The 23,266-nt window shown below is 31.3% G+C and overlaps 1 protein-coding gene across 1 annotated transcript in view; it reads right to left on the bottom strand.

Moving 5' to 3' along the window:
• The window catches only part of Smp_128930 (putative abnormal long morphology protein 1 (Sp8)), a gene marked incomplete at its 5' end in the record, with an annotated part of 52,099 nt that overhangs the window by 4,678 nt on the left and 24,155 nt on the right, over positions 1–23,266 (bottom strand). The window contains 8 exons of the mRNA XM_018793646.1: positions 20–494; positions 2,397–2,788; positions 7,407–7,718; positions 9,471–9,785; positions 12,822–13,064; positions 15,927–16,274; positions 18,059–18,249; positions 19,937–20,075. Of these exons, the coding sequence (XP_018648137.1) occupies positions 20–494; positions 2,397–2,788; positions 7,407–7,718; positions 9,471–9,785; positions 12,822–13,064; positions 15,927–16,274; positions 18,059–18,249; positions 19,937–20,075 (2,415 nt within the window). The remainder of the gene's footprint in view (positions 1–19; positions 495–2,396; positions 2,789–7,406; positions 7,719–9,470; positions 9,786–12,821; positions 13,065–15,926; positions 16,275–18,058; positions 18,250–19,936; positions 20,076–23,266) is intronic.

Below are 23,266 nucleotides of genomic sequence, written 5' to 3'. Positions count from 1 at the left end.
TACATACAATATTACTCACTGTAGTTAGTCTTTTCAATGCATTAAATCTCTCGTCTGCTGTTGCTAATGTTTGCTGGAATGCGTAATGAGCACCAAGCAAAGATAATGTTTCAGCCAATGTTTCACCCAATTGACGACGTGCTGATTCTAATTGTAACTCTTTACCCATTAACCATATTTCTGCACTATTCGCATCACGCGCGAATTGACGTATTTCCAATAATAAATGTAAACGATCCCAACGTTCACGCCATAATTCATTTAATAAAATACGCCCAGTTGCTAATTGTACACATCTCTCGCGAACTTCGGTTCGTGTAGCTATTAAACTTGGTTTCATAGTTCGTACCGTTGATTTCTCTTCATGAGCTGCAAATTCAGCTAATAATATCCGACCAAGATTTAAGCAATCTTCAATTCGTTGATTACGTGATTCTAATTCCACCCGTAATTGTTTATGATCTTCAATTAAATATTCAACGCCAGAAATATCTCTAGAGTAAAGTTGATTGATAAGAAACAAAATGAAAACATAATAAACACATTAAACAAACAGCAGATATATATATCATTGAAAAAGTAACACGGTTTATATAACACTTTGTGCCTGTTTGGATTTATCGATCATAAAAAGCTCGTTTACTCTTTATCTCTATGTTGAGGATTGTGTAGTTGAAAGATCTTGATAGAAGAGTAATCCTAAGACACTGGATTATTGTATATTGAATCTATTAAATCTATTACCTTCTGTGTAAGTTAGTTACAGTCAGTAAGTGTGAGTTATTAAAAACGTACTATATTCCCTTAGTTTTAAATGAAGCAAAATAGTCACCCAGACCGGTCAGTCAATTTGCAACATAGCTTCTTCATTATCATAGCACTCATTAGAAAGCAACAAAACCAGGAACATAGTTTGTATTGTATGCTTGCTTTTAGGTAAACATGTTATATTCACCAGGTGAAAAATCCATTAATTCACAGAAAAAATGTTTTTCAACAAGTCTATTTTTTCAAAGCTGTACTAAGAATTCATGTAAATATCTTTCACAAATTCTAACACCTTACATAAGGTGTATCTCAGTTAGTTTGTTTATATAGAGAATCTGTGTTTAAAAGTGATAGCATTGTTTTAAGTAGTGATAGGAAGAAAAATTTATGAAATTAAGAAATATATAATCAACTTAATAAATGGAGTTAATGTGAGTGTCATTAATGGAAAGGTTGAAATAAAAACACACAATATGAATGATAACCAAGAATTTTAAGTAGAAACATTAATAATAATCATAATAATAAAATAGGAGAACGATCTAAAAAGTTGTTTCTGTTTACGTCAATGATACCTATCCTCAAAAGATCAGGTTTATTAGTATGCATATATTGAGTTAATCAGTATTTGGAACTTGACTTTTATCCAGAGCGGCGTAAACCAACGACCATGATACTGTGAAAGAACAGTCGGTGAAGCAGGCAAATGTTGAATTAGTCTCTCTAGATAGCTTCTAAGTATATCACTAACAAAATCACCTTTGAAATCAAGGTTCATGTATAGAATTTTTTAGACTGTGATGATTGTTCATATTTTAGATTTCCAAAAAAGAAATTTAACGAATATCGAAAGGATGTCCGAACATCTATTTTATTTTCTAACCAGCCCAATAAACGCATTTTTGGAAACAAACAATAAGTATTGAATAAATGAAGCTACATTGCTAAGACATTTTTCGAAAAAAAAAGACTGAACATGCTTCCTAAACTAGCCTGTTACTAAAGAAGATAATGTTACGGAGAATTATGCATACTGTTATGTCCATACGAAGAATAGGGAAATAGTAATCGCCAAGATTCATTTGTGGATTAGTGTTACATATTTTCTGATTTTATAACCACTGTATAACTAACTATATTATATGTATATTCATATTCCTTTTATTATGAGCTTCTATTTGACCTATCGACTGTTATCATACGATTTACTATTCTTAAGATATTCCCAATTTGTAGTAACAGTCTCTCACAATAAATCACTTTTTGGCTTGATCATGTATAATTTCTATTTTCTACTTTATGGTATGATGAGGGTCAGGTTTATTTGCATATAAACCCTGTATGTCTGATATATATTATTCGTATCGCGGAGGCTGATATTAGCGTTCTGGACTGAACCAGCTGAGTTAGGAGAGAAGCTGCTATTTCAGAGGATCAATAAGAATTCTAGGCTGTTTTATCAGTCATTAGTCTGGTCACATAAGCCAGTGTCTGATTGGCGACCTCATCACCTAATAATTAATAGGCTATAAGAACATAATACACATACTAATTGCATCTTCTGCAATGATGTGCAACACTGAATTCTAAAATATATTAGAAACTAATAATAAAAAGGTAAAACTAACCTTGGTCTTTCTTTATGTTCCATTATATCTTTGGCATGTTCTAACCATGAAATTAATTCACGAGCATTGACTAGAAAGTCATATAATCGACTAGCTTCTTTTAATAGATCACGTCTTATCTCAATAACTTTTAATAAACGTTTCCATATTGTTTGCACGCGTTCATGATGTGCTTGTAATTGTTCCGCTTGTATACCAGCATAACGTGGTAGTAATCGTTTAGCTGTTAAATCCAATTGTTTCAACTGATCACCAAAACATAAAAGTTCTTGTTCTAATAAATTATGACTACGTTGTAAACCAGGCAAACCTTGTTTTCTTCCAGATGCTAAAGAATCAGATGGTGCTTCAGGTAGATTATCAAGACGATAACAAATTCTTTCTTCGAAATCCTATGATATTTACACAACAAAATGGAAACAATATTAAAAAATACATAATTTAATCATCAATAGTCAGCTGAATTTAACATAGAATTTACTAAAAAATTTAAACAGTCAACACAAGAGAAATCGTTGAAGAATATTGCACGCTTGAGTAAAATAATGAATTTGTAGAAAAATAGGAAATAATTACATATTAGGGAAGAATTAAAATACATCAATTATATTGAGGAGAAAAATGTTTGAAAAGTGAATTACCCATAATGAATAAAAATTTTCCCTAGTATTAAATTACTTCTTATTGTTCTGGGTTTATGTGGACATATGATCGCTTTTGCTAAGTGATTAGTAATATAACCGAGTGATTATTTCTGGTTTAGTAACACATTAGTTAGTAGTTTTAATTCATTTTGTATTGTTTGTTCGAATCTTCCCATTGATGTTTAGGACTGCAATTGATCAGTCTCTTATTGGCATAGGTGCATACGGTGAGGATTGCCTCGATATAGCATTAATTCACAAGTATTACAAGCAAAGATGGATGATGGTTAATAGTGGGATTCAAGATGCGCGTTTCGCCCTTATTTCGGACTCGTCAGTTGGATGTACCTGAATCTCAGAGTTGAAGTTCCCTCCGGAACTGGAATCCAGTACCGTCCGTTTCAAACGCCATCGAGTTATCCACTTAGCTACTGAATATGATACCTACTAGCTTGTACCAACAAGAGACTGATAAAGTGCAGTCTTAAATATCAACGGGAAGATTCAAACAAACAATACAAAATGAATTAAAACTTCATCCCATTACAGAAACTAATGTCTATCACGATTCAGTAGCTAAGTGAATTATGCGATGGCGTTTAAAACGGATGGTAGTGGATTCGAGTTCCGGAGTGAACATCAACTCTGGGATGCAGGTACATCCAGCTGACGAGTCCCAAATAGTACGACATGTGTGTGCTGAATCTCACTGCTAGCCGCCATCCATCTTTGATTATTAGTTAGTAGTATGGAATTCTGCTCTGAAAACCGAAAGATTTGATACTACGCCCACACACGAAATTATTGTTAGTTGTGGTAAAACAATGTATGATGGAAGATGGTTTTGATTTCGTTTCCACATAATTTGTGGAATCATTGAATACCAGATATCATTGAACATAGTGTTACATGTTTTTTAATAAAGCGAATCCATGACTCTATAAGCAAAAGAAACTGGACCTTTAAGTATTTAGATAAGTATACATACAAAATAGGGATAAAGTGATTACAGTTACGAGGGTTTGTCAATTTCCAATATGGTTTGACCATCATATTTCACCAGTGATTAAGCGCTACATTAAAAACTCTTTTGATTACATAACCAGGAGTTTCTACTGTAATCAAAAAAAATCTTTTTTTGAAGCAAATTCCTAGTGATGTGAAGATTAATCCTAGTATAGCTAGCCAGTTAAGGCAGTCGGTGTTGAATCAGTAGGTCGCAGGTTTGAGCGTTGCTCCATCTACCTATATGTGGTCGGCTGGATAGTATCAGAAGCGCACGCATAAAACATGTACGACTTCACGTCCAGCATGTTCACCGAAGTCTTGTAAATGAGTTACACTATTATGAGAGAGTATGTTTTGGATCTCATGGTTTTAGGTGATAACTAATCGAATCCAATCTGAAATAGGAACAATTTCGTGTTTAACTATAATAGATCTGAAAGTTTTGCGTTCGATCAATAGTAAGGTTGGGTTAACCCACTACTTGGAAGTTATAACGCTTGAATGAATTAAGCTTCGATCATTTTATTATATCGATGGTCCACAAGTTGCTCAAAAAGTAGAAAAAACTCATGTTGACTGAACAAACCCTCCACGACCTTCGATCTATGTAAGGTATACTTGAGTAGTAAAAGAAGCTACGATTTTTCGAATGTGACCTTAATTTTGCTGTAAGTGGCCAATCATAATCAAGCAAAACAGTCAACGCCCTTAGAATGTTTATCCCATCATAAACAATTTTGAAAGTCTATGAATCTAATACCATTGAATAAAAAATGAGTCATTCAAACGCCCATTTCTGTATATATTCTCAGCATAAGTTGCAAACAAGCTAGGGGCACACCCAATATAGTTCCACTGACAGTTTATCATAAGTCATATATAATGTAAATTTTGAGAAATGTTACAACCAAGGTAATCATGATTGTTTTCATCATGTGCATTCTAAAACAGCAAAAAACGAAAATCAGTTGACTTATTAACTGAATTTATATAAAATGTTTTTAACGATAATAATTTAGGGCACAAAATGTGTACATACTACATATTTAGCTACTCATAGCACTGTATAGGATATTAAAATGACTACGTTCTGTCGAAATAGACAAGTGATTTCTAATGTCACTTTTCGGTAGGAATCGAAGATTTCACTTATGTTGTTAATTCCTTCCAGCGAGAAAGAGATGGAAAATAGAACCTTATTGATTGATAAAATTTTAGAAGAATACATGTAAGCGAACAAATGTTTTCGATTAGATCGTCATCAGGCTTTACTCTAATATACATGAATATTTATACGAAAATGTTAGACTAATCAAGGCTATTTGATTCAATAATCATAATGAAATAGAATACGTCACCGAGCATAATAGTTAAAAGTACAAGTTGATAGTAGTAAGAATATTAAATAGCCTTGATTGGTCTAGCATTTTCGTGTAAATATTCATGTATATTAGAGTAAAGCCTGATGACGATCTAATTGAAAACAATTGTTCGCTTACATGTGTTGTTCTAATTTTCATAATGGGAATGTTTAATATTCTGTGATAAAGTTTTACTTAACATTGATTTTGGTGGATGAACATAGAGAGAGTAATTCACTAACAGGAATTTACGCTGTGAATAAGAAGCTAAGGTATCTTACCTTGAATAAAACAAACCAATTTACTTGTTGAAAGCATTTATTCTTGTTAAGTTAGATAGTCTGCACTTATGAAGTTTCAGACTAGAACGCAGAAGGTGTGCAGTGCACCTTGGTTTTTAATTGTTATTGATGGTGTCGTCTCGTGACGAATACTATTTTCACAGTGAATTTATCTCAATAAACAATAGTTATATTTTGGTAATTTACTTGCTGTGAGACTGTTGGAGTTAAACTTTATCGAGAATGAGACAATTACCCACCAGTGATATATTGTGCTTAATCTGAGAATACTATTGACTTTATATTGAAATCTATTTATGTAAAAACAATTATAGATGTTTATTTTTGCAAATCGGGTCATGAATCACAGTTTGAAACTCATAGCACTACGTTGTAAGCAATTTAGGAACGAAGATAACCATTCACTGACAACACTTGTTATTTTTGACTAAACATCACCACGGTTCGTGCTTCGTTACATATTTTGAATTCGAATTCACATCTGGTCAACGTTAAAGTCTAAGTCATAAAATAATACTTAAATAACTCTAACTGAGTTTTACTAGTTAGACAAATGCTTATCAATCAACCGAATTTCAAAAAACACTAAATAACTGAATAAAAGCATTTGTTATGATTTTTACGCTATTCTTTGGTTCATATAAAGAATATTTAAAAAGAACTTTTGATATCCAACTCCTAAATTTGATGATTTACGAATTTCGTCGTAAATTAGCCTACTGAATATAATGCTAAATGCCTTGTTCAGTTACAATGATCAATACTATTTCTGTTGCCAACTCACTGCCATCAAATTACAATCCACATTTCACCAAAATTCACTTCGTTTGCATTTTTTTCTCTTGATAACATATGTTTAAGTCAGATTACTACATTTTTATTGTATTAGGAAATCTTTATGAAATGATCGTCTTTTACTCAAGGTAAATTTGAAAAAATTCTTGGTAAGTTGTGACCTCTGAATTTAAACTAATCTAGAGTGAAACGGAAATTTTTCAACGACTTTATATGGTTACTTGATCGATAGCATTCGATCAGCACTAAGAAGGACTTGACACGCATGACATTGATCACCACCCAGTGATCAATCAATTGTGATTACATCTCAGTCCTACAGGAGGTCGGTCGCGGCCCGAATAGCTCAGTGGTAACGTCTCTGACTGTAAAGCTGAGTGACACGGCATCGAATCCGTCAGGGAGCGCCAGTTTCCTCAAGATTACAGGTACACCTTGCTGACGAGTGCCAAGTAGCACGAAATCCGGGTCCAGGGTTTCCTGTTGACCACCTCCAACCACCATCTTATCTCTTTGTATGGTTACTGGATTACGTCAGAAAAATGACGGTATTTGAATATATTCAACAGTGAAAATCAACTCTATGATCTAAAAGTATCATGTTTTTGGAAAAATTAAAAGTCATAGGTAAATGCCTGCATAGAGTCAATTGCGCTTACACTGCATTGAAGTCCTAAATGTGAATCAGACAGCTTTTCAATTGCGCCTAGATTTTCAATGGTTTTCCAAATGATATCGGTTCGTTATTTTATCTGTCATTATCAGATAATCTTTCCTTTAGATTATAATAGGTACATCTTGTTTGCTACAACATATCTATTATAGGATACACTTACCAGATACAATACAAATAGTAACAGTATGTAAAACAGTGTGATAATATGTTTAAAAATAACTTACTCTACAATCATTAACAAATCGATGCATATTCAAGGCAGCTTTTAATAATTGTTTTCTCGTTTCGATTAATTCCAATAATTCAGCCCAAATTTCATTGATATTATCTTTAATTGATGCAATTATCACGGAATCTGATTTGCCTAATGCAATTAAACGCACACATTTAGTTGATAAGTCTGAGACAAGTTGTGAACCGGTTTGTACAGTTTCTTTATTGAATATCATGAATTTATCTCGTAAATTACAACAGTGATCTAAATCAACACCAAGGTCATTATTAGTAGCCAGTGCAACACGTTTATTAATCCATGTCTAAACATTGGATAATTTGATAAACAATTAAACAGATTAAAATTATTATCAGCTATCTGTTTTGTACTTAAAAAAATAAAAGTACGTACAGAAATTATTTAGAATAAACAATGCGAAAACGAAAATCCATAGACCTATATTACACAAAATATTTCTAGAATACCTCTTAAATCCAAAACAAAATGTTTAAAACTTGGACTTCTGCTGAATTTGTTCTTCCAAATAAGATGTCTTAGACTAATTCATTATACAATAACGTAAGCAGCATATGTATGTAATATTACCACTATTAGTCTGATGCATTTTTAGATGGTTTTTATAAATGTATGTAAAGTAAAAATATAAGATTGAATTCTATTGAAGCCAATGATTAAATAATGGATGAGAGATGTGACCATTAAAAACAAATGACATTCATATGTTACTAGTATCCGATCATAAGTGTCTTCAAAGTATTGCTTGTGTAAGCTGCAACCATCCAGTGAGTGATACTAAGATTAGGCATTATGTACTAAGTGCAAATCGGTTGAAAGAGTTATGATTTTTAATCAACTGAGGTAATTGAAACATATATTGAGCATGCCTGACAACCGCCTACTTGTTGATGTAGTAGGATGTTGGGAGAGAGCAAGTGTCATTCAAATCAAAACATGATATCAGATCATAAGGTACTTAACAACTGGACTGAGACATGTAGGTTGCTGCAGACTACCTGGTTGGGGCCGGTTGTTATTACGTAACCAGCAGATAGATACATTTTATGACATGCGAAGTCACAATGGCTTAGATACATTCACTATTTGTCGTACGTTAAATGCAGAATCGCCAGTCTCCCATCACTTTGTTTCTTTGCTCCATACCTACTACTATTTCCTGATACCAGTATTGTTACTACTCGTAATACTAAGGATTTAGTCTTGATAATTTTATGTACCTATGCTAATGTAGCTTGATAACTTGAAACAATATACATATTTGCCAGGTTCTATATTCTACATGACTGACTGATTGGATTGAAGTCAAATATTATCAAGAAGTATATTTGAGAAAATAGTTTCGGTCACACAACAGCCGAAATTAATGATTCAGACAACATAATTGTTCGGCTATCTTCAATAAACTAAAGGTTTTGTTAAATGGTTGTACATTTTTAAAAAAGTAATATTTTTCAGGGGATGAACACCTATTTTGAATGTGACTAATTTATAAATATTTCAAACAAACGTTACTTCGTTCTAATGATGGTAATCATCAGTTGAATTACTTTGTTGTATCAGATCCTAATTCGAAAAATACAACCAATTTTTTGACATACAACGTATCATTGTTTAATGTTACGTATTAGGTATTACTATAGGAGATAACAATTACATACTGTTCTTATAATAAATTATGATGAATTCTGTGGGGTTTTGTTTACGAAGAAATAATTTATTAAAATGTCATAAAATATTACAGTCTACAAATTATTACCAGAAACTATTAAAAAATGACAACTAACATCCACAGGATTTCCACTATATACTCCAATTGAGACGTGAAATCTAAAATCTTAAATATAACTTTATAAACAAAAATATGCATAATTTGCAATTAATGAAAAGTTCGCTGAATAACTGAATCAAAACTGACTCATGATTTCAACTATGAAAATACTAAATTCTCCATAAAACCCCTTCTGATCTAAAAACTGAATTTCACTAAATGATGAATTAGTTCACATAAATTATATACAACATATTTTTGACTAACCTCTAATTCATCAGCTTCCCGAGTTAAACTATATTTAATAGCATTTGCCTCTAACATTGCAGCTACATTATTGACAATACCTTGAAGATTTTTATATGAATGACTAATACGATTCAAACATGTTGGAATTAATTTCAAGTAAAATTGTGATTCTTGTAAAATATTTGTATCAGGATATTTTGTTTGTTGAATTTTTAATTGTTGACAAAGTATTTGACCTTGTTCATTGTGATTTTTAACACGTTCATGCCACTGTTCAATTGTCTGTGATCGAATTTGATGCTTTTTCAAATTATTTAATGCACTTTGCTCATTCTAGTAAAATGATTGAAAAAAACAGACAAACAAATAAAACTTAAGAAATGGTAATTTCCTAAGAATCATAAACAACAATAGTAACATTGATTGTGTTGTAATTAGGTTTTAATTTAATAATGTTTTATAGAACTAGGGATTTATGTAAATTTTGAAAATTAGATGAAATTCAGTAAATTTTCAAGGGATGCAATGGAGAGAAACCACAACAATTGTAAATTAAATATTCATGCAGATGGAGATATGTACATAATGTGCAACATATACGGGAACAGAGTACAAAAGCCTTAATGCAATGGATTATAGCAAAGTATAGTTGAACAGTTCAGTTCATGTGCATATCATTTATTTTAGGGATATCGAAAATTCTGATCGCGTAAATTAAAACAAGACATACTAACAAGGACTAATGTCTTAAATTAAGTTCTGTACGAAATATACTCGGCTATAACGTTATTTTTATATGGATTGATAAAAAAATATTAAACTAATTTGTCAATAAGTAACAGCTACAGAGAGAATAATTAAAAGTTGCAATAATTGCTAATTAACAGTTGTATTAATAACTGGAACGGAGTAGAAATAATAAAATTAAAATAAAAACGATAGATTAAAGAAGACAGAAAGAGAGGTTAAGATCATGTAAGAATGATGGACTGAACACGGTGTTTTTGTACGCAAAGATTAGACCTAAACCGGTGGATAGCATTAGCCTCTGCTTTACATAAGTTTTTCATTTGAATTTCTATTGAGTTAACTCTTCTCACTGTATGTATGATTTAATAGGCTTCTAGTGAAGCGAAATGGTCGGATTCGACTAGATTCTCAAAGATTGAGCTTTTTACTGACTTCTGTAATCCTTTGGAGAGCCAGGCAGGGTAATGTTCGATGATTCGTTTCGAAAGAGCTCGTTTTGTGCGGCCAATATAACCTGCTCCACATGAGCAAGTAAACTGGTAGATGCACATCGATTTGGTCCAAAGGAAGAGCTTATCCTTCACACAACGTTGAATCGGAGGCCAACTAGAAGAGGTAATTCGAAGTTCAGCAAAATAAAATGTTTTTTTCGGGGATCACGGAAGTCTGTTTTCAGAATTTCTGCTTCAGTATCTTCTTTAAACTGAATGTTCGTGAAGAGAGTCTTCTTTGATGCTGTGAATACTGTCTAACGTTGTTGTTTTGGCTTCAAATTTTTCTCAATGGATCTAGGTGGCTATACTTTGTTGACAATTGTCTGCTGTCTTTTGTCAAGTTCGATATCGATTGTATCCTTAGTACAGATAGGTCTGACCCTTGAATAGAGAATGGATCAGATTCGTATTTTTTGCTTCACTGGGACTGAAACCCTCCAGGACATCGTTGACACTAATATTTTTGTCACAAATAATGAGTGTCGTTTACGTGTCTCCTGTATAGATAGAAGCTATCAATTATTGGTCTAAGGATAGTGTTTTCGAGATTGACAATGAAACAACCAGCTAAAAATAGGGTGAGTGTTGATCCCTTCGCTACACTGTCAATTTGTCAGAGCTAGAAAATGCCGTCCTTCTAGGATTTAGTCAATACTGATAAGTGTGCACATTCGTCGAACTGAGAAAACTTCAAAACATAATGTTCAGAGAACATTCTAGTTGGACATATATTGATTTTATTATCATTTTTTCCAATATAATTTCACAATAATTTGATTTTAAGTGATTTGCAATTGCCTGAATCCATGTAAATACTATTTTAGAAGAGGATAGTTTCTTGAATCCTGAGATGATATTTTACACTATTGTCCCAAAAGAATTATCATTAAATTCAAAACAAATATATTAGAAAGTCATGTTGGTAATTTTTAGATACCCATTTTTCTTCCTTAATGTAATGATTGTTTATCAAAGTATTAGAAAATTATAAAATGCAACCAGAAAAAAAGACGAATAATGGCCCTGAGGAGGAAAAAAATCACTGCTGAGTTAATTGTTGATTATGCTTTAATGTAGTTAAACAGTAAATTATGTGAAGTACTGAAAATTCAGATAAATCTATTGTGGTGTGGTCCACTTATATCCTCATAAGTAGTATATGGTGATGGTCAGGCATAGAATGTATTTTGGCAGAAGACCGATGAGCAAAGAACTGAAATGAAGCGCAATCGCTAGGAAAATGCATAAACAATGAAATTAGAGAAGGTGGATTGATATTTACAGTAGTAACAGTGAAGATTGAGACAATTGATAGTTATTTCGTAAATTAATTGCTTGCTGTATGGTTATCAGATATTAGTAAGATAGTTTGTAATTTGTGCTTAAATACATTCGACTGTCCCCACCCGTGTTTTGTTCACTACACTATAATTAAAAACTAAATAATTATTTCAATATCCATCAACTATAGAACCTAAAAAAATAATGGTGTACACTGGTCATTTCCTATTTTATTAAATTTGTTTGTATTGGATAGATTTGCGATTAGTTGATTTAAATGTTCCATAAAAAATGATTATCCACATCATAGGAGATTTATTAATCAATAGACAGAATATGAAGTTGGTGTTACATTAGCCTTTCTAGTTATTTCTAATTGAGGTACATTACCAGTCAATTAGAAAAAATAGTTTTACTTTAAAAGTTTCATAAGATCCAAAAAGAGAATCAATTAAATTCTTCTCTCTTCAAATATTTTTCTTTTTGATAGTCTAATTTTACAAAAACGACCACATTCGACAAGAATATCGCTAGGTTATTCAAGCCTTGAACAGTATAATAGCAACATCGCTGACCGTAATAACGTGTGGTACAATTTTAAATCTTACGTGTAGTATCGATCAAGCTTTTGATTACTTTGTGTTTATGAGTCGAAACAATATATCAAGGTCAATAGTTGCCTCTATAGTTTTTTTATGGTTATTCACCTCGACCATCTCACATCGAAGAAAGCTACAAATGATACCATGAATAATTTATTGATTATTTCATATAGTATCATTAGTAACGCTATTGATGTGTGTTTCGGAAACTAATAATTAAAAAGAGAGGAAAACAAACTAACCTTTGGTATCTCTATTCCATGTAAGTAAAAATCTTCTTCAGATATCCATGATTCCAATTCACTAGCATCTAATAAAAATTGATAAACTGATTCAGACATTGTTATTCGCCCAAGTAGACAAGTTAAATTTCTATCTAATTTATTCCATAATTCTAAAAGTTCTCGTGTAAGACGTTGAAATCGTTGTTGTTGTATTTTATCGGTGATTTTTGCTTCTTCTATGCAATATTCATTTTCAATGTCCTAATAAATGAACAGAAAAAAAGAAAACACAGTTGAGCTGTTTTGGCGAAATTCGGAATAAAACAGGTAAACATTTTTTGAATTATAACATTTCTTAACTAGGATTCGTATTTCAATAAACAATGATGTTGTCATTTGTAATATATTTCCAAATATATTCAACTTAATAATCATAAAACATAAGGTGAATATTTTTTAACCATCATGATATTTCTTTTCTTTGTCCCCTTTCCAATTACTCTCGCGAATCATTCCTAATGATTATTCGATCATAGACGAACATTTACTTAAATTGCAGTAATACGACTACTGCTCATTATCTTTGAGTCTGAATAAAGCAACGGTAATAATTCACATAGAATACTATGAATACACTTTCTTTTGTGGATTTTTGTCAGCTGACTAAAATATAAGTCGAATTCAAAAAAAGTATTATATTCAGAATTTTGTTAACCGATTTGTAATGTTATATTATTTGGGGAATATGTATGCATTTATTGCATAGTTTTCAATTGCTCAACTCATCAAGCTTACCTAACTCCTTCAAAACGGTTAATTAAAAGTATAACGTTAGCCACTTGTTTGTTTCCGATAATAACTGCCTTGTTCTGATATTTTCTGAAGTACTTTTCAAATGATTATATATATATATATATATATATATATATATATATATATATCATTTTATATAAATGACCAAATACATAAGTTGGTCAGTCTTCAAATGGATTCATCTATATTTTACAACAGTGAATTTAGTAAAACACTTGAAGTGAAATACAGATAGTAAAATCTAGTGTTTGGTTCGTCATTTCCATTTAAGCTTAGTATAGATCAATTATTTTCTTAAGCTCAACTAGCAGGTTGGACCTTCATTGATATCATCATTAGCTTAAACATTTTTTGTATCTATTGTATGCCCCTAATATTAACTGATTTTTCACCGCTATTCAGATTATCATATAACACCATACATCCTTATCTTTATTTATAATTAATTATATAATTACTATAAATCTTCACGCTTTCAACTATGAAAATACTAAATCTCCACAAAACCCCTTCTGATACTATATATCTGATAAATAATTATACATGTTTATTGTGATTAATTTTCATGAAACATTTTAGCTACTGTTTTGTGTACAAACAAATGAAACTACTATGAGAATAGGAAAATGGAAGACTTTCTTTTACAAACAAGCTGATTTTTTGTAACTTCACAGTTAATTCTTGACGAAACTACATTTATAAGATTTTAATGAACTTCCGAGACCTATTAATGGACGATTATTCTATACATATTCTATTTGTTTAACTATTGAGTAACTAGATTGTGTATGTCTATATTCATCTTATTACAAGCTTCATTTTCATCTATGAATTATTATTATACGATTTACTGTCCCTAAATTATATTCAGTTTATTGATTATTGTCTGCCATGTTCACAGCTACATTTGGCTTGATCTTGTACAAATATTATTTTCTATTTTATGGTGTGATGTGGTCTGTCTGTCTAGTATATAAACCAAGTATGCTTGAAATAAATGATTCGTGTAGATTCGTACAGCAGAAGCTGCAATTGGTGTTCTGGACTTAATTGGAAGGGCTAGGCGGACAAAGGACCAATAAGGACGTTAGACTACTCATACTGGTCGAACGTCATTGATTTGGCACAGTGTTAAAATCGGAAAAGTCGTATTTCGGTTGGTGGATAATTCACGTGATAAAAGCTGGACATAAAAATCAATAAAGAATTAGCATACGTCCTATATTTTTTTATAAAGTCATAACAATTTGTGTGTAATGTTTAAGGTGAAAGTGTGAATAGAAAGGAGTTCAAGGTATTTTGAAATGTTTATTGCTGTTATGAGTTGATGAATTGTTACGAGGTTGATACGTAACTTTTGATGAGTACAAATATCTTCTGAAACAACTACTGTAAATCTTAATAAGGTAGTTTTAAACACTTATCTATATTTGATCACTTAAACTCTGTTTCATAAACCGATGACCATTTATTTTTAAAATTGATGAAAATAAAAAAGAAATGTAATGATTATGCATTACAGTTTAGTTAGTTTTCAATGAAGTATTTTCAATCCAAATACATAATATATTAGAACCATTTTTAAAATGGTTGAATAATTTTAAAGTAATGAGCATTTCCTACCGAAGTTATTTCATTACCAGTAATATCCAATCATAGTGGACAAAAAATTCTTTTACAAAAACAAAACTATTCAGTCATTTAAAATTATGCATTACGTCAATATTATAGTGACTATGATCGTTGATAATAATAGAATGTAGATAATCTATGTCAGTATTTATGGAAAATCTATTATTAAATAATTACCAAATAACCTCTTAAAAAAATAGTAACCATAGAAAATATGTCGAAATCTCGTGGCGGGGATGCTGTTTACGAAATTGAGAGGACGAAAAGCGAATGTCCGGCGCTTTAACCGGGTTGGTGGACACGGAAAGTCCACCTAGGGGAGTCGGAAAACCCTCATTCCAAACCAATGGTGCACATGAGCTCCAGGATCCTAAGGGAACAAATGGAGTATGAACCAATCGTTGGTCACCGGCTACCATGGGACTGCATATCCTTACGATGCTCCACTGCCTTGTGGATCAGATCTTTAGGTCAAAGGCTCGGGGTGTGGCTCCCTAAGAAAACCACTTGCTTCAGTTTGGGCATCTGGGCAGTATCACAGCCCTCACACAAATCAAATGAGATTTGTGTGGCGCATATGTATCTGGTGCCTCTTTGTACCAATATTTATGTGTTTAAATAAAATAAATACATTACCTCCTTTATTAGGTAAGATAAGAGATATATAATTAAACTTACTTTACATAAAGCTATAACCCTAGGTCTACGATTATTAGCTTCAAGAATATGACTTTTAAGTTGTCTTTCCAATCTATGTATAACCATTAATCTTTGACCAATTTGATAAGCATTTTGTGGATCAAGTTCTAGTGTTTTAGATAAATTTTCAACTTGTTGTGATTTTTCTCTGATCCATGCACCTTCTACAGTCAATTCTACAATACGTTGAGTGGATGTTTCCATATGTTGTAAATTCATTAATTTTTGATTGAGTGGTTCGTCTAACGCTAAAAGTTTGCGCTCAAGATCATTGACAATCGGTGCAAATTCTTTACTTTGACTAAAATTAGGATCACCGACTTGACTCTAAAAGAATTTAACAAATGAAACAAAAATATATAAATCATTTAAAAATAATTTAATGATGATGACAGCTAAACCATTAATAGCTGTTTGCTTTGAATGATATAAAACTTACGTTACCAAGATTCAACACTGGAATAGTAAGTAAACTCATAGGTTTGTGTGAAACTAATATATGATCAACTCAGGTATATATATATACCTCCTGAAAGAGAACACCGTAATTCAACTTATCATTATCGTGCATCATATTTGTGGTCAATAATATTAACATATCACTCAAAATTTGTAACAAAACACAAAATATCCCTAAATGTACAATTTGTAATGGTACACTCAAAAGAACAATTATTGGTTATGCTTAACATTTATTATTGTAAGGGGTAATGTATATCGAGCAAGAACATACAAAAATGAACGTAACTAAAAAACTCATAGCATGTAACATTAAAGTGGTTAAAGGCTCTAACTTCAGAGTTCATTAATTAGATAAGGCAGTTAAAATGCTTTCTTAGTATGTTTCATCGTCTTAAAATTTATTTTTAACCAATATGATTTGTTCATGTGTCATATTTAAGTCTTGAAGTTATCCTGTTCTGATTACAACATTTCATGGTTGACTTTTGTTAAAAATTTTAATCTTCCCATTAGCCATCTGTTTGTTGAATATTAATGAATTTCTTTGTGTTTAACGGAAATAGAACATTCTTCCACCTTAAATTAGTCACCCCGAAATTTTACGGTTGATAAGTAGACGTAATATTTGACTTTGCAGATGTATAACGGAAACTGCGTGATCTCTGTTACTTAATTTAAAAAAACTGTGTTGTTTGAGAATTCTTAGCGACAACGACCCAAACTGTCATTATATTTATGACCCAAGATCAATCTGCCTCACGGTCAACATGATCTTTTCAGATCATTAAGTCCTAATCCACTGTTCTATATTTATTATTCCAGTTATCGCGATATACGGTGACGATTATTTAATCCAAACACTGACAACTATTTCACATGAGATTTAATCAAAATTCCTGTAGATCTCCAGGAATTAATCTAATATCGATTCAATGTTAATGACTATATGGTCACTAGTCAATTGAGTAGCTAGTGTGGCTTAATTCGAACGGAATATAGTTATTGAGATATATAATAAAAATGATTGATTCACTATTGTTGTCATGATTATCATTTTTAAAAAATAAGAATAATTGATATTCGATTGCTTTGAAAATGAATTCTCCGAAAACAGAACTCTCCGCTAAGCCAATCTTTCTCATTTTATTGCTTAATTCAATCTGAATACGATTTTCGTGACAAACTGACATTAAGTAGATAATAATTAAAAACCATAGAGTACTGAACAGATATTTCATTCTGCTTTATCAAAATTCTATTAATAAATGGCTATAAGTGAAAATTTACAAACGTTTAAAGTTACGCATTTTTTCCGTAACCAACATATTTTTGTTTTATGGCACCACACATTACCAATGGATACAATAATAATACATCTATACGCTAATACTCAGGAATATATAAGGAAGAGTTCATTCTAGTTACTTAGTAAAACATAATTCGATGTATGAAATATTTATTTAATAAGCTTAATTGATAAACAAACCAATTCCATGACTTTTAGAATCTACTATTAAACAACCATTTACGTGTGAATAAGTAAACAATGATTTATGATTCATGTTGTTCAGAATGAAAAAATAATACACATCAATTTAAATGTGAATTATTCAACCTTTACAAATTTTGTTTTACTTTATTCTATTCACCTTTAAAACATTTATAACAGCTTTTCGATCCATATAATCTTTAATATGTTTATTATGTTCTTTTATTTGTGTTTGTAATGTTGTCATATCAACTTGATTAACTGGTAATTTACTATCTGGTTTCTCTAATTGAACATTCATTACATTAAGCCATGTAGCTGTTTTATGAATTGCCTCTTTCATTAACTTTTCTACATTGACACATGAATAGTGAAGACAAAATAATGACACAATTAATTAATTATTAATTCGAAGAGAAATGAGTAAAAATTAATCATTTAGCGATTAAAAAAAGATACATTTTCAGGTCAATCACGATGATTAATTTGTTTCTCAGAAATACAACAAAATACTTTCTTAATGTAGCAACATTTGGTAAATGACGATAAATTGTTTCTATAAACGGCAGATCCAATAGTTGTCGAATAGTTAAAACTGACTTCTATTTGCGTTGGTGAGATTATTAAGAACAAGAGTAAGTAAACAGTTCTTGAAAGAGAATCCAATACAAACAAAGGCATATGACTTCATGTAACATGACTAGAGGCTGTTACCGAGGAGCACTGGACCAAAGTTTGATTGAAAGAATACTCAAACAACATTAGTTACTGACAATATTTCTGTTCGTGATAACAGATTATGCACGTTCGAATCCTAAGGAGATCATCAAGTGTCCTTGAATAATACATATGTGTAAGTGGTGAGTTTCGACTAGCGCGGAACCTATTTCTGAAGCTATTTGCTTACGACTTCTTATAAACGACCCATTGAACAAAATGAATTGTGATATCAAGTCACTCAAACTAACAAACATATTGTAAATCGCTCAATGTAATTTGACTAGCAATAATGTTAAGACAACATAAAACCATCTACTACTTGGTGATAATTTAGTTTAAAAACACGTTGAAATTATTACCGAACCCTCCTTTTCACTGTTTGGGTCGTTTGTCAGCATTTCCTCTCGTAAACCTCTTGTAAGGAACAAACAGCGATTTCACTGACATCCATGAACCAAGTATATGAAACAATAAAGAAACGCTATGTGAACTAAACTAATCGGAATAGGTTTGCAGGTGATGGTAAACGCTACCTAATCAATGTTCAAGTCATTTTTTTTGCAGATTTCAAGGATCAACAAGCTAGTTACATAGTGAACGAGAATTTATCGCAACATTGTAAATTTAAGTTGCAAATTTTTTTACTGTGATCAAACATATTATGATACATTAAGTGTTTATTATTATTACATTTCTCATGTTAATCATGTTTCTATTGCTTGTACGTTACATTTGTCTAACCTAAGTGTTAATCTAAGCATTTCATTAGACTTGCGACTTGGCCAACTAATCAATACCTATCAGTTATTTTAAGATAGAAAGTCTCAAGAAACCGCATTATACTTACAATTCTAGATATATAATCTCCATTTTGAAAATATCTCGAATTTGGTTGGTCATTATCATCACTAATTTGTAACTCAATAACCTAAAACCTGATGATGTTTTGAAACGTACAACGTCCATAGATAGACTTATTTTACAATTTACATTTATTTCTCACTTATTTGGAACAGTGGATATACAACTTTTACATCGTTTTATATACATAGTGGATTAAACTTCACACACTATTTCCATTTAAAACATCTGGGTACCGGGAAATATTAAAATACATCGATTATTTGAAAGTGGACTCAGTAGCTGAATGATATCATGACGGCCTAAGAACTGAAACGAATAACACTACATCATGTATTAAATCTTGAATGGAAAGAGATTTGGAACAGTTCCCAAGGATTCTCAAGTCACTATCAGTCAGCACATGGAAATCTACTTTTTCCTTCAAAATCAAGAAAATAATATTTACCATGCTTACCTCGATTATCTTGACTGATAACATTAACGATATTCCTAACTAAGTCAACCAGTTCTTCCCAACGTGTATGCAAATGTTCCAAACGATTTTTTACATCATTTTCAAGATGTGGATAGACTTCTGCAAGTTTACGACCGACCTAAAATCAATAAGAATTTCAAGTTCATAATGCTTTTGGTTACTGACTGTAAAATGCTATACATTTTTACAAAGAAAAAAATTTTACGCGATAGCAACACGTTTGCTTATGCTCAATATTTTCTAGTAGATATCTCTACTAACACATCAGGAATACGTAATGCAACAGTTTCCAGGCATTAAGTCGAAAATACTTCCAGTAACAACAGTTAAAGGCAGTTTTTAATTTATTGACTGAGATTATTATTGTTTATTTGCTCATAATCTTACGGCTTTTAAACAACTAACAGTTCTATAGTCCCAAATTTGACCACTGATTTGTAACAGTGATGAAAATACGCTTTGCGTTTTTAATAAAATATCTTTATTGAAGACAAATGAAATTCTAAAACTTTTAATTTCTCCTTCCAACAAAAATCATTGAAACCATGAAGCAATAAATATGTGTTTTCTGGTATCCTGTGACTTTCTATTGTTGTCAATTAAAAAAACATTGAAACTTGATCAATCTAATCCAATTAACGTTGAGGAACTATCGAGAATAATATTGGTTTCAATTCAATGATCCATCAATGTAAAAGTGAAAGTCATCGGGTTGGTGAGATGTTCACTATAACCGCCGAAGGATGCAGGCTCAAAAATTAATGTGACGGTTTTGGTATGTCGCCGATGCCAATTGATATCTCTTGCATAATTCTCCAACAAGAATTCCGATTATAATTTTTCTACCCGGCGTCTGATATTTGGTCCATCGCCTATAGTCTTTAGCTTTGAACATTGATGCAGTTTAACGAACAAAATTAGCCTTTATTGCACGCCACCTTTATACAACCGAAAAGAGAAGTCGGGATCGAAGATTCTATTAATAGCATACTTCAATCATCTAGACCAACAGATGTCTCACTCATCAGCTTATATACATGACAAATCAGACTGCATCACGCCCGAAAATATAAATCATGGTTATTACACAAACAGGCCAAGATTAGCTGTGAACAGATAAAACTGTAAATAGTTGTTTAGCAGTAAGTTAAGAATAACAAGATATATAATAGTGGTAATGTGTTAAACAAAAGCTTACAATGAATAATATATGAAAACATAGTATCCCACTTGTTTAGCGATTCTACACTAAGAATATAAATAAAAATAATCCAGAAAATAGTTCTTAGACTTCCAATTGCTCTAATACTCGTTCCGTTACGGCAGGATTGAATTCATATTTATGACGAAACAAAATTTTAGCATAGACACAATTATCGATTGCAGATATTAATGATGTACGAACTCGATGATGTTAATGAATAAATGGTTTTTTAGACTTTGCTTCTTACTTGATTTATGTATTTCAAATTGACCATGAATAAAACGTATGGTCAATTTCATCTTCCCAGTTACTTGAAGTATACAAATTACTAACTGTAAATCACGACACCCATCACTATCAACAGTTAACTCGATAATTTCAGATAAATTGAGCATTATTTATGATAATACAGGAGACTAGGTACAGTACTTCACGCTAACCTATTCTGAGATCGATAGGCAGGGAGGTCTGACTAAAATCTTCCCAAACTGTTATATTTAACCAATTTAACATCACAGCGAAAAAAAACTAAAAGTCGTCCATTACCATCACGAACATTACATTTATCACACTCAATCGTATATACACTAATACACAAAAGAATATCTCATATAGAATTACATTTAGCGTGAATGATATAGCATACATATTATTGAACTTATTTACATGCTATATGTATTTGATTGGATTTGTTTCATGTCTTATTTTAACTTTAATTAAACTTAATATGCATGCTTATGTAATTCTATTGTGTTGATTTCGACGAAATATTTGTTCAATGGCAGATTTATAAGAGACAAACTGAACATGAAGGGCATAGTACTCACAGTAAGACTTGATTACTAATTTACAAAGATTATATTCTGTAATACTCAACGTGATTATTGCTATTACAATTGATTCTATTAGTTTAATCCTTGAAACAACAACATATTCCCTTGTCACATGACATACTTTTTAAACACCAACTTGAATACTAAAAATAGATGACCTAGAAATGTTCTCATTAGTCAATAAAATTGCCTAATGAAAATTTAATCAACACACACATAATTTAGCCAGTTCCTAATTTGATCGAGTTATGAACCATAATGATTATATAAACACAGTTAAAGGAAATTCAAGCATGTGATTTATTTGCCCAGTGGAACCCACTTAAGTCTGTCATTTATATTACTTATTTTGCATATCATTAATTGTCAATTTAGCAAACTAACTTTATCTAAAGATTTTAAACGGGTTACAACAATTTACCCGCCAGTTTATTTTGGTTCAATGAGTTTATTTAATTTTTCAAAAAGATGGTTATCGAAAATTCGAATCCATATAAAATGACAGTTTATTTACAAGTATTATTATGTAATAAGTATTTAATATTCTAATAATGAAGCATTCTTTTACAATATGAATCTATTTCGAAGTAGGTTCAGTTCTGTTTGAAAAATAAAGTTTCCACGTAAAACAAACTTGGTAAACAATATAACTTATTAGATGAATAGATTCGAGTGGAAAACTACACCAATAGTTGTAATCAATAAAAAGAATATTTTTGTAAATCTATAGATGTTCATTTACTTGCCTCTCTAGAAATTAACTTATTCTAATTACAGTCATCATTTAGGTCTATCATCTGTCAAACAAATTTTGAAAATGTTATTTGTTTCAATGTAAGATGAGACTTTTCAGTAGTATAGGAAAACGAAAACTTTATAGTAAATGACATGAAATGATGATAGCCTTGGATCTACGTTTGACACAGGGTAGTAAGATGAATCACAGTCACGGCTGACGGTCAACTAGTAATTCAAAACAACCTTTTTAAGGGATATAGCTCGTAGCGTTAATATTGAGCAATTAAACACCAAATTATTTCTGATATCAACCGGTTAATAGCAATGAATATAATATTGTTTGATACACCTAATTACAACTATATATACCCATCATTGATGATTTTTTAAAATCACTGAGTATGCGCATTATCTTTAATAACCGAATGTTAAACTACTTCACCAGAAAGGTGGATCGTACAGTTTGGCAAGGTTTAATTGATTTATCATCACCATAGAGTACTAAACACGGTAATGACCTTTACATTCGATGAA

The sequence above is a fragment of the Schistosoma mansoni genome, chromosome 1, assembly GCF_000237925.1.
Source record: "Schistosoma mansoni strain Puerto Rico chromosome 1, complete genome".
Lineage (NCBI taxonomy): Eukaryota > Metazoa > Platyhelminthes > Trematoda > Strigeidida > Schistosomatidae > Schistosoma > Schistosoma mansoni.
Note: the sequence above shows the minus strand (reverse complement) of the source record. Positions and strands in the feature narration are given on the sequence as shown.